Below are 13076 nucleotides of genomic sequence, written 5' to 3'. Positions count from 1 at the left end.
CCGCCGGTATCCTTGCTTCCTCTGGTGATCCGGCAGATCAAACTCGAACGAATTTTGGCGATTTTGGTGGCGCCGGATTGGCCGCGGAGGGCGTGGTATTTAATGCTGGTCTCTTCTGGCGGCGCCTCCGTTTCCACTGCCTCTTCGCCCGGACCTGTTAACCCAAGGGCCCATTCGCCATCCGGACCTGAAGTCACTTCGTTTGACGGCGTGGCACTTGAGACCGAGATCTTGACCCGTCGGGGGTTTTCGGCCGAGGTCATTGCCACCTTGCGGGCGGCCAGAGGTCCAGCTACGACTAGCATTTATCACAGAACTTGGGAGGCCTTCTATTCGTGGTGTTCTGGATCGTCAAGGAACCCGAGGGTTTTTTCCATTCCCAACGTCTTGGCTTTTCTGCAATGTGGTTTGGCCAAGGGTCTGGCGGTTGGTACCTTGCGGGGTCAGGTATTTGCACTATCCGTGCTTTTTCGGAAGGCTATTGCCTCGCGCAGGGATGTGCATTCGTTTTTTCGTGGGGTTGCACGTCAGTTTCCGCCTCGGAGGGCGTTTGTGGCTCCTTGGCGGCTCAATCTAGTCTTGGGGGCTCTTCAGCATGGACCGTTTGAGCCTATGGATTCAGCTACGCTTTACTTGCTTTCTTGGAAGGTGGCCTTCCTGGTGGAGGTCACCTCTTTGAGAAGGGTTTCTGAGTTGGCGGCACTGTCTTGCTCGCCCCCTTTTCTGGAGTTCCACTCAGATCACGTGGTGCTTCGTACCCATTGCGATTTTCTGCCTAAAGTGGTGTCGCGTTTCCACGTCAATCAGGACATTGTGTTGCCCTCCCTCTGTCCGAAACCGAAGAGTCCAAAGGAGCGGGCCTTGCACGCGTTGGATTTGGTGCGGACGTTGAAGTTCTATCTTACAATCACGCAAGGGTTTCGGAAGTCGGACACTCTTTTTGTGATTCCTGCTGGTCGTCGGCGTGGTGTGCGGGCTTCCAAGGATACTATAGCTCGGTGGATACGTTCGGCTATCCTGGAGGCGTACCAGCTCAAGGGCGAGCCTTGTCTGGTTAAGGTTCGAGCTCATTCCACGAGAGCTGTTGGTTCGTCGTGGGCTTTTCGTCAGGGGGCCTCGGCAGCGCAGCTCTGCCGGGCGGCTACCTGGCGCTCCGTTCACACTTTTACTAAATTTGATAAAGTGGACGTGAGTGCTTCCGCCGATGCGGCCTTGGGACGGAGGGTCCTGCAGGCGGCGGTTTTAGGTTATCTCTTTATCTCGTTTTCGGCTCTTGTTGCGCGCTTGCCTAAGTTGTTGGGGTGTTGGCGATTCTGCCACGGTTTCCCACCCTTGAGTTCTGGACTGCTTTGGGACGTCCCCCTAGTAATGGATCTGTGTCTCCCTTCCTTCCCTTCTGCTGCTGAAAGACGGATTTTGGTAAGACCTTACCTGTAAAATCCTTTTCAGCGAAGGAAGGAAGGGAGACACAGCACCCTCCCATGGCAGAAGTGTATTATTGTTTTCCAGATGCGGCGCGACTCCTCTCTGATGGCGGTCATCTGGGCTGGGGTCGGCGATCTAGGGCTCTGTTCCAGCATTGCCAGCTCATCGCAGTTGTCAGGTCCAGTGAGTAGTGCCTGGGACTGTGTGTTTTTTCTGTTATATGCATAACCTGTTCTCTCGCATTTCTGAATTTTCGGAGGGGGTTGTGTTGTTCCGCTGGTGTTGTCTGCTCTTCCTTAGCTTGTGTACGGACTGAAGGACATGGGAGTAGGAGGAGTCTAAGCTGGAGGGGCCGGTCGTCACTTTTTTCTAATCTGAGGTGAACTATCCTGTGGAGCTCCGCCTACCCACTAGTAATGGATCTGTGTCCCTCTTCCTTCCTTCGCTGAAAAGGATTTTACAGGTAAGTTCTTACCAAAATCTGTCTTTTTTCCTCCTCTGCTGAGCTGGTCAGCTGCGTTACTCTGGGCTCATTCCAAGTCAGATCTAAAACCTCATCATCCGCTCTGTTGTCCAACTCCTCGCCATGAGTCGCCCTCCTACACTTGCTGCTCTGAACGTACAGTGCGGGTTTTCCTCAGGTATCTGACTCTCATCATCGCCATCAACTCTACCCCGGGGGGTTAACGTCTGGCAACCAGGGTTTTGATTTCTGCTAGAACCTAATTTCCTCTATCTCCAGAGAAAGATTGCAAAAGATTTTGGGCATCGGTTCAGATGCTTTCCTCCTCTGGAGTATGTTTGGAGCAGACCTCTGATGCCCATGGAATATAATGTGTGAACATCTCAGCAGAAGCCGTCATCTGTGTTTCCCCAGTCATTTGTGCGGTTGGAGACTTGTGAGTGTGACACATGGGTAATTGGGGCGCCACCTCTGAGGACTGTACTGTTTGATGATGGGGTGGAGGAACAGGACAGGCCACTTGATGCAGTGGTTTCCATTAACTGTAGCAAAAGCTCTTTCTGGGCCTCATCCACAACTCGTATTTCTCTGCTGCTGGCAAACAGAGACTGGAGTAGGCCATCCAGTAACAGAAGTTGTCACTTCGCTTGGGATACGACGATAAGCCAATGTTTGGTTACTACTGCTTTCAGTAATATTACCAGTAGCACCTACCCCCACATACACCTCCAACACCAAGACTAGTTCCCCTTTACAATAAACTTTTTCCCCTTCCCCTTTCCACCACGACCTCCGGATTAGGGATGGGCAAACTGTTTGGGTTCGTGACCGGGGTTGCGGCGATAAAGTAAGCCAATAGTTAATAATGTTAATATACTTACCGGGTGCGCATTCTCTCTTCCTGGTGTGACGCATCGCTCCGTCACTTCCAGGCCGCACCTTATCATCTTGGTGTATGTAATTGGCTGTGGCAAGTCACGTGACTATTCTCCCTGGAATTGACACAGCGTCGCGGCACAGCTGAACGGGATAACGCGGACATGGTAAGTATAATCAGCCTGATTATTAGCCATTAACTTGCTTTAACACTGCAACCCCAGTCACGAACCCAGGTAAAAACCACAAGTTCACCCATCCCTACTCAGGATTTCCCACTCGGCTTTTCTGCACACAGATTTGGTAAGCACTTGTTTGAGGCCAAATTCAACCTTTTTAGGGGAAACTGATGGATATGGCAATCGCTTCCTGAATGCAAAAAAAACCGCAGCTTTGGCAACACACACAGGTTTAGGAATTACACTTGTTCTCGGCACAAAATGCTAAAAAGCGATGGAGTACTAGCTATCTAATTGTGTAACGCGGATGGAGCTGTACGGAGTGCAGCAGCAATGTGTCTAACCAGTAACACTGAAAATGGTGGCGACTGCAAATGTCTGCTTCTTATATCCCTACAGACGTGATTTTGGTATCTAAAGAAACAGCCATAAAATGACACAAGCCCTTGTGTCTTCAACTTATGGATGTTTTATTCGCCCTGATTGGCGGCTGACCTGCAACATGCACACAGAAAATGCCGTGCAAGAGAAAAAAAATAGTCTGACACTACTGTTCCCACACCCCTCCTCTCAACAAACACATGCAAACACATCCCACCCGCTATCCTACCCGTTATCCTACACAGTCAGAAGGTAGAAGAAAAGCATCACTTAAACGCAGTAATGCTTTTTTTAATCCGATCACTCACTGAGCAAACCTTTGTTCGCTGACTTTTTTGGAAATTGGTCTGGTCTGACCAACCCAAACTGAATCGGCCATGTTCTTGCCGAATCTGAAATGGGCAAACACGTTCGAGCAAAGTTCACTCATCACTATCCAGGATGTCTTGTGACGGCTGAGAGTCAAGACTCCTATAGTAAATAACTGCAGCCCCTCCTCCTGATAGCATTGTGTTCCAGTACAGGTGAGGGATGATGAAGAAATGTAATTGCAACCCTGGTCTCCTGTGACATCCTGTTCTTTGACAAGACAAAGTGAAGGAATTCCCTCTCTCCCCTCGCCGCCACCCCCCCCCCTCCTCAACCCCAAAAAAGGGGGGGTTAGCTAGATAAGTATAAGTGTTTTGTTAGTTTAGAGTAAAGGTAGTTACATTGATAATGGTTTAAAAATAGATATTTTGAAATGAAATGTTGGGTACTGGCCCACACATTTTTAAGCAAATCTTCATTATTGTGGTGCTCTGGACCTTTTTTGGTCATGCATAGGTTAGAACGGTTATCCACTACTTGGAGACCGTTTCAGCACTGTCTCTCCTGGAGCTCTTGTAACATTGCTTGCAGGGAGGTATTGTGTGACATATCCAGTGTCCACTGCTGTTACTTCAGGTTTCTGATTTCTTAGGAGGGGTGAGTGAAGCGGTTGCTAATTGAACACATTGGATGTCATGCAAGCACTGGGAGAGCCATTGCTGACCTCTGGAACAGTGCCAGAAATTATGTAGGTATTATTTTGTTGTGGGTAAATTTAGAAACTGAGAAGGGGTTGGCTGAGTAGAGGACAGCCCCTTTAAATATTAGATACAAGTAATAGTTTAGTTAATTTGTAACTTTCTTTAAAATATTATGTTTAGATGCTGACATAAAGTTGTGTGACTTTCATCGGGAGAAAGCTTGGACAGAATGGGTTAACCAAAAAGTGCATGGTGTTCATGAAAATAAAAAAGAAGTTCTGGCCTTGCTTCGGGGCATAGCTCTTGCTTCTTCAAGAGAAGAACATGATACAGCCTTGGCTACTCTAACATCTAGCAATGTCTGGAAGAGAAATAAGATGTTGAGAATGTGGTTCTCACATAAATGGCTACCGGATATAAAGGTAAACCAACAAATATCTTTTGATTTTAGATTTATTGATACTATAGATTTATTTTATGGGTCATTATGATTATATTAATATCCAATATTTCAAATCTGATTGAAAATACTACCTAATCACAGGCAAGTAAATTTTTACTCAAAACAACATATATTTTTTGCATCAAGTACAAAGAAACATAGTTTTTACAATATGCAGAGCAGGGTTAAAGGCTTGCTTGGCATAACAAGCTGTATGTTATCTATATCTTGTAAGTAAAATCTGTCTTCATAACACCATTTTTTTATTTTTAATTGTTACTTTATAGGGCTGCTTTGCCGTATCAGTATGCTCTAACATGATTTTTTTTTTCTTACAAGAAATGGGCACATGTGTATCGTACTGGGACACAACAATTTGGAATCAATACCAACAATGGTCTAGAAAGGCAACATCAGACTTTGAAGCATTCTTATCTATCAAGTCTGAAAAACTGTAATTTAAGCCAGTTGATCCGTGTTCTGCATTTTGAATTTTTCACAGATATGTATCAAAAGTAAGTCCTTTTCAGTACTTTTTAGTGTATGCCTGTAATCATACATATCATGAACTTAACCTTACCAATAGTGTTAAATATTTTTTAGCTGTTTTCTTCTCCCATTTACCTGCATTTTTTCACATAGGTTTTTTTCTAGTTAGTAAATCAATTTAATCTTTGAATATTCCTTTTTAAAGGGATCCTGTCATCAGATCCATGATGCCCGAACTGCAGGCAGCATACATGATACTGGCTAGATTATATTGCAGATGTGTTATCTTACTCCAGGATGTTGCAGCATTTCTTAGTAACTCTGAAAAGCATGCTGGGAACCACGTGTCTCAGATTACAAGTGCAAACAGCAGGTCCTTCCCCAAACTATTCTCCCTGTCCTGCTCTGTATGACTGACAGGTCTCTCCCTATCAGTTTTTGAAGTGTGATGTACAGAAGCTTTCTGTGGACAGACGTGCTTCAAGCACTTGTCATCTAAGACACATGGTACCAGCATGCTTTACAGAGTTACTATGAACCAAGATATCTACAATATAATGTAGCCAGTATCTTTTATGCTGCCTGTGATTCAGGCATCATGGATCGTATTTCGGGTTGCCCATTACTTAAAGCACAATTTATCTTTTTTTTTTTTTTTTTTAACAGTACAGTGGTGCTTAAATGCAAGGCCTCTGGCTCCAGTCTTTACACTCACCTGCCTCAGTTTTCATCTGTTTCCAGCGTTACTACAGTTAGTGGAGATTTGGGATCTGCCAGCAGCTCCAGTTTTTTATGGGGTTGCTGTAGGTCACAAATCAATACATCTTTACGAGAGCCTAGATCTGCCTCTCATACTGCATTGAACACTTGTGAGGTTACTTCGGACTTCTATACAAAAGATGTTGCCATAGGAGTGGCGCGGCACTTAAAGGATGAAGCCACGGGTCGGGAGGGTAAGTATAAGACAAGAGGCAGGGGAATTAAATTTAAAGCACCACTCCAGTGGTGCAATAAATAAAAAAAAAAAGCATGGAATGTTGCTTTAAAGCCAGAAACACACTGGGTGAAATGCATGTGAGATACTCCCACGAGTCTCACATGCCTCAACTGGCACGACCACCGGCTCTCTGGACAGGATCGGGTCAGCAGCTTTACAGAAACACATGCACCTGATACACTCCTGTCCAGAGAGCTGGCGGTCGTGCCAGGTGAGGCATGCGAGACTCTTGCGAGTATATCGCATGCATTTTGCCCAGTGTGTCTCCAGCTTTAAGGGGTTGTCCACTTGTAGGACAACCACTTCTTATTCTCCATGTGCGCACCCATCTAAAAAGAAAAAAATACCCTTGGGCCGGCACTGTTCAAGCGATGTCAGAACGATCCTTCCTGGAGCCTAGATGACATTGTTATGACAAGCAAGGTCCGAGACTAGTCACCTCCACCTTCATTCTCCTTGCCTTGGTATGCAGGAGCAATTGATATGAAGTGGGTGGCAGATGCAGAGTTCACTTAAGAATTTGAAGGTGGGGAGAAGGAAACTGGTGATGATTGGTTGTGAAGCTCACATGTCATAAAAATGGCACCTGGGCTATGGAAACGCGAGTTCGGACATCACTGGAACCGGACTGGCACTAGAGGGGAGTATAGGCTTTATTATTCTGGGGTTGAACATGGGGAGTGAGAAGGAGTAGTCCAAGCATTGGACAACCACTTTATGCAAAACCAAGAATGGGACCAAAAAGTCCAAAATATAATGCTTTTTTTTTTCACATAATTTTTGAAGGCTATGTTTTAAAACTTCATTTATTACTATTAAACAGGTTCTTGTATTTGTTTTTGTTTGTTTTTAAATGACAAAACAAAAAATGGGTGTATAGATACCCCAGAGTGAGTGTTTCAACTTCAAATTATTTTTTTTTTCTGTTTGTTGTAGCAGACTAATGAAATTAGAATTTTGTTTTAATCACATGAATATCCACATCATCCATTGGCAAATGATAGATTTTGAAGCCACAACCTCTCTACTGATGCACTGTACAGCCAGCTGTCAGTCAGTGTCGGGATGTGTTTACAGCCACTGCGCACTATTTACTGATGCACTGCTAAGGAAACATCTTCAGTTGTTCATGGCTAGGGATGGGCGAACTGTTTGGCTTTACCCGGGTTCGTGACCGGGGTTACTCCGTTAAAGCAAGCAAATAGTTACTACACCTAATATACTTACTGGGTAGGCGTTCTCTCTTCCTGCTGTGAAGAATCGCTGCGTCACTTCTGGGCCGCCCCTTATCTTCTGAGTGTATGTGATTGGCTGTGGCCAGTCACGTGACTATTCCCCCCGAAAGTGATGCAGCACCGCAGCAGAGCTGGAAGACAACGCAGACTCGGTAAGTATAATCAGTATGGTTATTAGCAGTTTGCTTTAACAAAGCAACCCCGCTCACAAACCCGGGTAAAACCGAGCAGTTTGCCCATCTCTACTCACAGCAGCAGGGCTTTCAGTGCGGCTTCCAAACCCTATTAACCTGTCAATTCACCCTATACCTTCAGGTTAACAGCTTTTTTTTTTTTAACTGACTTGTTTTATTTTCACAGATACGTACAGATGAATTTAACGAGTTCTGACTATTACCGAAAATACGTCGTAGAAGTCCCATCGTTTTTAAAAAATCGGCCTCGTGGATTCATTGACCATGTAATGCAGCGTTACTACAGTGGCCTTGATTTGTCACACCTTAAATGTTTGGACTCTGATAAGGGACTTTTTGAAGTTAAAAGCGAGTCTGCAATTGACTTAGAAAAAATGCATACTGTTTGTGTTGGATTGGATGGGCCCACTTGCACATGCAAAGACTGGCAGAAATTTCTGCTACCATGTAAACACATGTGTTTAATTTTGCGTGTTGCAAATTGGCAGTGGCATGACATTAATCCAGCATACTCTGAAAACCCCCTTTTTATCCTGGATAGTGATTGTTTTGTGGACACAAACACTAGGCATTGTGACAATGGTTTACAAGAACACGAGTGTAGACCACAAAATAGTGTCCGTTCAGATCCAACACTGCACGAATTGCCCTCTAGGAGGAGAAATCGGCTGACCTATTTGATTCGCCATTGTGTCAAAGTGTTAAAAAGATTTATAGACTCAGTATATCTTTTGGACAATCAAGACTTTGTGAAACATCTCACTGTTGAATTAAGTAATTTGTATTTACAATTACGGGAACAAATCCCCCAAGAAGGTGGCTTGCCACTGAAACCAGCACCAAAAATAACAGTCTCAAAAGCTATACAGGAGCTTCCTGTAAGAAAATATGGGAAACAAAAAAACATGGACATTCACAGAGTAGGATCTAAGGCAGAGAATAAAACAGCTGATGTATGGGAAACTGTGAATGTAGATGGACAAGGGGCTACCCCACAAACACCCCCAACAGAAAAGCTGGATTGTGTGTGGGTCACTGTAAAGAATATAAAATTGAGCTTCAGGGATCGTGCCTTGATAACCGAGCAAGAATGGTTAGACGATAATATAATTAATGCGTGCCAGAATTTAATTATAAAAGCATGCCCTAAAGTATCAGGTTTGATGGACACAGTAGTGTTGGCCCATTCTGACATTCCTTTGGTAACTGGCAGCCATATCATCCAGATCCACCATGTTGGCGCACATTGGCTAGTTTCAGCATGTAACAACAATTCGGTCACTGTATTTAACTCATTGCACTCCTCTTCCATTTCTGACACTCTGAAAAAACAAATTTTGAAAATGTACAAACCACTTTTCCACGGCTGTAATAAAATTCTGGATGTTACAATTATGTGTTGCCAGAAACAAAATGGAGCAAATGATTGTGGGCTTTTTGCAATTGCCAATGCAGTGGCATTAGCCGAAGGTGTAGATCTAAAGAGTGTAGAATTTAACCAGGCTGAGATGCGCAGTCATCTAATTTTATGCCTAGAAAAGGGTCGTTTGGAATTATTTCCTTATGAAACCAAGCTTCGTCAGAAAATATATAAAAAAAGGTTAACTCTTACAACTTACTGCCTTTGCCACGTGTACAAAGCACATGAACATATGGTGGAATGTTCCTTGTGCAAATCATGGTTTCACTTAGCATGTGTAAATATCAAAAAAGATGACAAACTTGTTACAACAAGAAAACGCTTTTACTGTCCCATGTGCCTAGAGAATAAAAACAAAAATTTACTTTAGGTAGGGTTGGGTGTTTTTGATATAGATAGAGATTATATATATCTATCTCACACTTAGAGCTTGTCCACCTTTTGTGGCTAGTTGCTAGTTACTTTTCTTGAATTCATACGTTTATGACCTAGAAAAAAATATTTAGCAAACTAGTTGTAATTGAAAATTTTGCACTATTTATCTCTTATGGCTGCTGTATTACAGTGTCTATTGTGGCTGCAGAATAAGTTAATAAGGTCAGGCACATAAAATAAAGATTAATCAGATGTGTTGAGGACCTATTTTTGTGGTACTTACTATTATACAGTTGACACTTTATCCTCACAGACTGCACAGTTCTCCACTCCATGCAATGGCTGCTGGTGAAAGCACATGTAACTAGGCCCATCCATCAGTCTTCTCCTGTAGATTTGAAGATTACAATTGGACAAGGCTGATAGAAAGGTCTGGTCAAATGCCCGGCCTCCTCTTCAAATGTCTGTTAAATAATCATACTGTCTTCCAATGCTGACCTTAGGTTATAGCAAACTTGATGGAACTAATTTTAATTTAATATTTACGAGTTGGATTTCTTTTTCTTTGCACTTTACCACTTTAAGTGGCTTGAAATAGTTGTTTACTATTCTATTTATATATGCATATTATGTGTGTGTGTATAATATCTGTTGCACATTAACATATTCGCTACAAACAAAAACAGTAAAGGGTTTATCACATGAACAATATACACTTTAATAGGTCTTGGAATAATGATACAGGTATGTAAAATTTGGCTTTATGAAAATTTATTCAAATCCAATGACTGACTTTTATTTTTTTTTATGCCCTGACCCCCCCTGCCCACCCAAAAGTATTGATTTTGCCCCCCTAAAAAATGCACACAAAATTGCGTATAAGCTACATGTACAAGAGACCTCTTTATTGTACCCACAAATTTACACTATTATATATAAAAATGTGTTCACCAGTCATTCGGCAACATTGTTGGAAATTAATTTTTGCTCCTATTCCCTTCAAAGCTTCTCTCGCTCCCTTTTGTCTTATACAAGGCTGTGGACCTTCTCTGTGAAGCGCCCAGTAGTCGTCCCCCATCATGTTCACCTTCCATCACCTTATTCCACAAGGCTGTATACAAGTCCCCAGGCCAGTCTGTAATAATTTAAAAAACAGCATTTATTCTCACTGGAGGGGCAGCCTGGTCTGTTGGGCCTTGCTGATCTGGGCACAACGCCTCCTATTTTGTGAATGGCGTCCTGGTCTGCTTCATTTGGATAACGCGTCCTATGTCATATACACAGTCTCCTCCATTGCGCTCCTGCGCAGGTGCACTTCTCTCTGCACTGCTGAGGGCAGAACAAAGTATCTTAATGGGCCGGGAAAGCTGAAAGAAAGCCGGCCTTATCCCAAGATCTATTGATGAAAATGTATTTTGTTTGGAAAAACCATTCAAAGCAGATCCTGCCTCCTTGTGTGACCTGATCCATGTGATCTCTGCCATTACTCCTGCGCACCATGACACGCAATATCAATTCAAAGTCTTCATATCTCAGAAGTCCTCCATTGATTGTGGATGATCCGTGCCATCTTAGTGTACTACATACAGACCTCATTCTAATGGCAGGAACTATGAGCAACATGTTTTGTGTAATGTTACATTTGTTTGTTACTTTTTGTATTTTACAAATGTCAGTAACTTCTTCATATAGATGTTTTTTATATGTAACTAAAATCACAGGTTACTCTGGTACAAACGTTTTGCCTTTGTCAATGTTTTGTTATTTATATTTTTTTTAATTAAACAGTTTGAGAGAAGCTTGTTGTGGCATTAATGACCAGTAACTGATAGAGATCAAACTATCAAGGTGTATAAACGTTATATTTTCAAAAAATCCAGAAGTATCTACACAAATGTCCACAATAATAGATCTGCAACAATGTGGATCGTGTTCCTCCTGCAGACTATTTTATTAGGTCACAGCAGTGTTTCTTTGGCAATCTTGGTGCATCACAACCTTCTGTGGTGGTTTTGCATTCCAGGTGGCCTGGAGAACTAAATTTTTAGTGGTCACTGTGACGGGGTGTGTGACAGAGCAGGAAGGGACACCAGGCCGATGATCAAATAAATCTCGTTGGATTGAACAGGGAAAATGGAACAGCACGAATGAAGGTAATTCTGCTAGTCCGCAAAGAGTCCATAACAGCAGAAACAAGTCCGGGGGTGTCTCCCGGTAATCCGACGCCAGGGAAAATATAGAAATAGTCCTTGGATGAGTTCAATGGGTCCAGCAGATGAGGGACACAACACAATCCCACATGGCAACTTCTATCAATCCACACACGCCACGAGGATCTGGCCGCAGCCTGAGACCCTCCAGCGTTGGGAGTCACCACGCAACTGACTGGGCCAAATATGAGTCTATTGTTCTGTCTACTGGGATCAGCCTCTGGATGGGGGAAGGGTTCACATCCACTAGATGCAACAAGAAATGTTGACCTAGGCCTGATTACATTACAGTCCATGAACACAGGCCGAGTGAGGGACGTGCTGTTAGTCATATTGGATAAAACATAAGTTGCTGAGGTTAGGACCACCAGGGACCCCAATGTTACTTAGGAAAGACTGTCCATGTTTAATTAAGTAATTTTCACGTATACATAGCACAGGTCTGTCCATCCATTCATGGATTCTGTATGGGACTAATAAAAAATAGGCCATCACAGCACTCGGCTATGTCATTTATGTACAGTACAGACCAAAAGTTTGGACACACCTTCTCATTTAAAGATTTTTCTGTATTTTCATGACTATGAAAATTGTACATTCACACTGAAGGCATCAAAACTATGAATTAACACATGTGGAATTATATACTTAACAAAAAAAAAAGTGTGAAAAAACTGAAAATATGTCTTATATTCTAGGTTCTTCAAAGTAGCCACCTTTTGCTTTGATGACTGCTTTGCACACTCTTGGCATTCTCTTTGAAGAACCTAGAATATAAGACATATTTTCCGTTGTTTCATACTTTTTTGTTACGTATATAATTCCACATGTGTTAATTCATAGTTTTGATGCCTTCAGTGTGAATGTACAGTTTTCAAAGTCATGAAAATACAGAAAAATCTTTAAATGAGGTGTGTCCAAACTTTTGGTCTGTACTGTACATAAATGCATACAAAATATTAACTACTCGAGCTAAATTGCTGCGTTATCACCTTAAAAGAACTATGCACCTGATTAATGTTCATGCCAGTCTTGATGAGAGGGCGGGGGTGAAGAACGCAGCATACAAACAAACTCCGAGGGGATGGTGAGTTGAACCCTCTCCTCCCTCTTTTTTGCCTTTAATGCAAAGCATCAATAATAGGGCCTAGAACTCAGCAGTATCTTTATCTCATTAGATTTGAACTTAAGATGGTCCTGGCTCCAGACATCCCTCACCAGGAGATGTCAGGATACATTAGCTCTATTAAAGTTTCTACCTGGATATACCTGATAAAACAATCAAAAGACTTGTGTGTGCTAAAAAAACGTTATGAAATGACGAACGACCTCGCCGAGTTTATTCACTGTCCACACTTTCTCTTGCAGCTCTATGCCCTC

General features: G+C 42.9%; 1 protein-coding gene and 1 long non-coding RNA gene across 2 annotated transcripts in view; one reads left to right on the top strand and one right to left on the bottom strand.

Annotated features, from left to right (window-relative positions):
* Positions 1 to 10151, bottom strand: part of LOC141218908 (uncharacterized) — a 30820-nt gene extending 20669 nt beyond the window's left edge. The window contains exons 1-2 of the long non-coding RNA XR_012287578.1: positions 9770 to 10151; positions 7490 to 7628 (exon numbers count right to left, since the gene is read on the bottom strand). This is a non-coding gene — a long non-coding RNA (uncharacterized lncRNA). The remainder of the gene's footprint in view (positions 1 to 7489; positions 7629 to 9769) is intronic.
* LOC141218906 (uncharacterized) overlaps positions 1 to 11284 on the top strand; it is a 28213-nt gene extending 16929 nt beyond the window's left edge. The window contains exons 6-8 of the mRNA XM_073665959.1: positions 4515 to 4756; positions 5116 to 5291; positions 7858 to 11284. Coding sequence (XP_073522060.1) covers positions 4515 to 4756; positions 5116 to 5291; positions 7858 to 9481 — 2042 coding nt within the window. The 3' untranslated portion in view covers positions 9482 to 11284. The remainder of the gene's footprint in view (positions 1 to 4514; positions 4757 to 5115; positions 5292 to 7857) is intronic.
* The last annotated feature ends 1792 nt before the right edge of the window (positions 11285 to 13076 follow it).

This window comes from Phyllobates terribilis, unplaced genomic scaffold, assembly GCF_046119375.1.
Source record: "Phyllobates terribilis strain yellow unplaced genomic scaffold, ASM4611937v1 Scaffold_251__1_contigs__length_2838608, whole genome shotgun sequence".
NCBI lineage: Eukaryota > Metazoa > Chordata > Amphibia > Anura > Dendrobatidae > Phyllobates > Phyllobates terribilis.
Note: the sequence above shows the minus strand (reverse complement) of the source record. Positions and strands in the feature narration are given on the sequence as shown.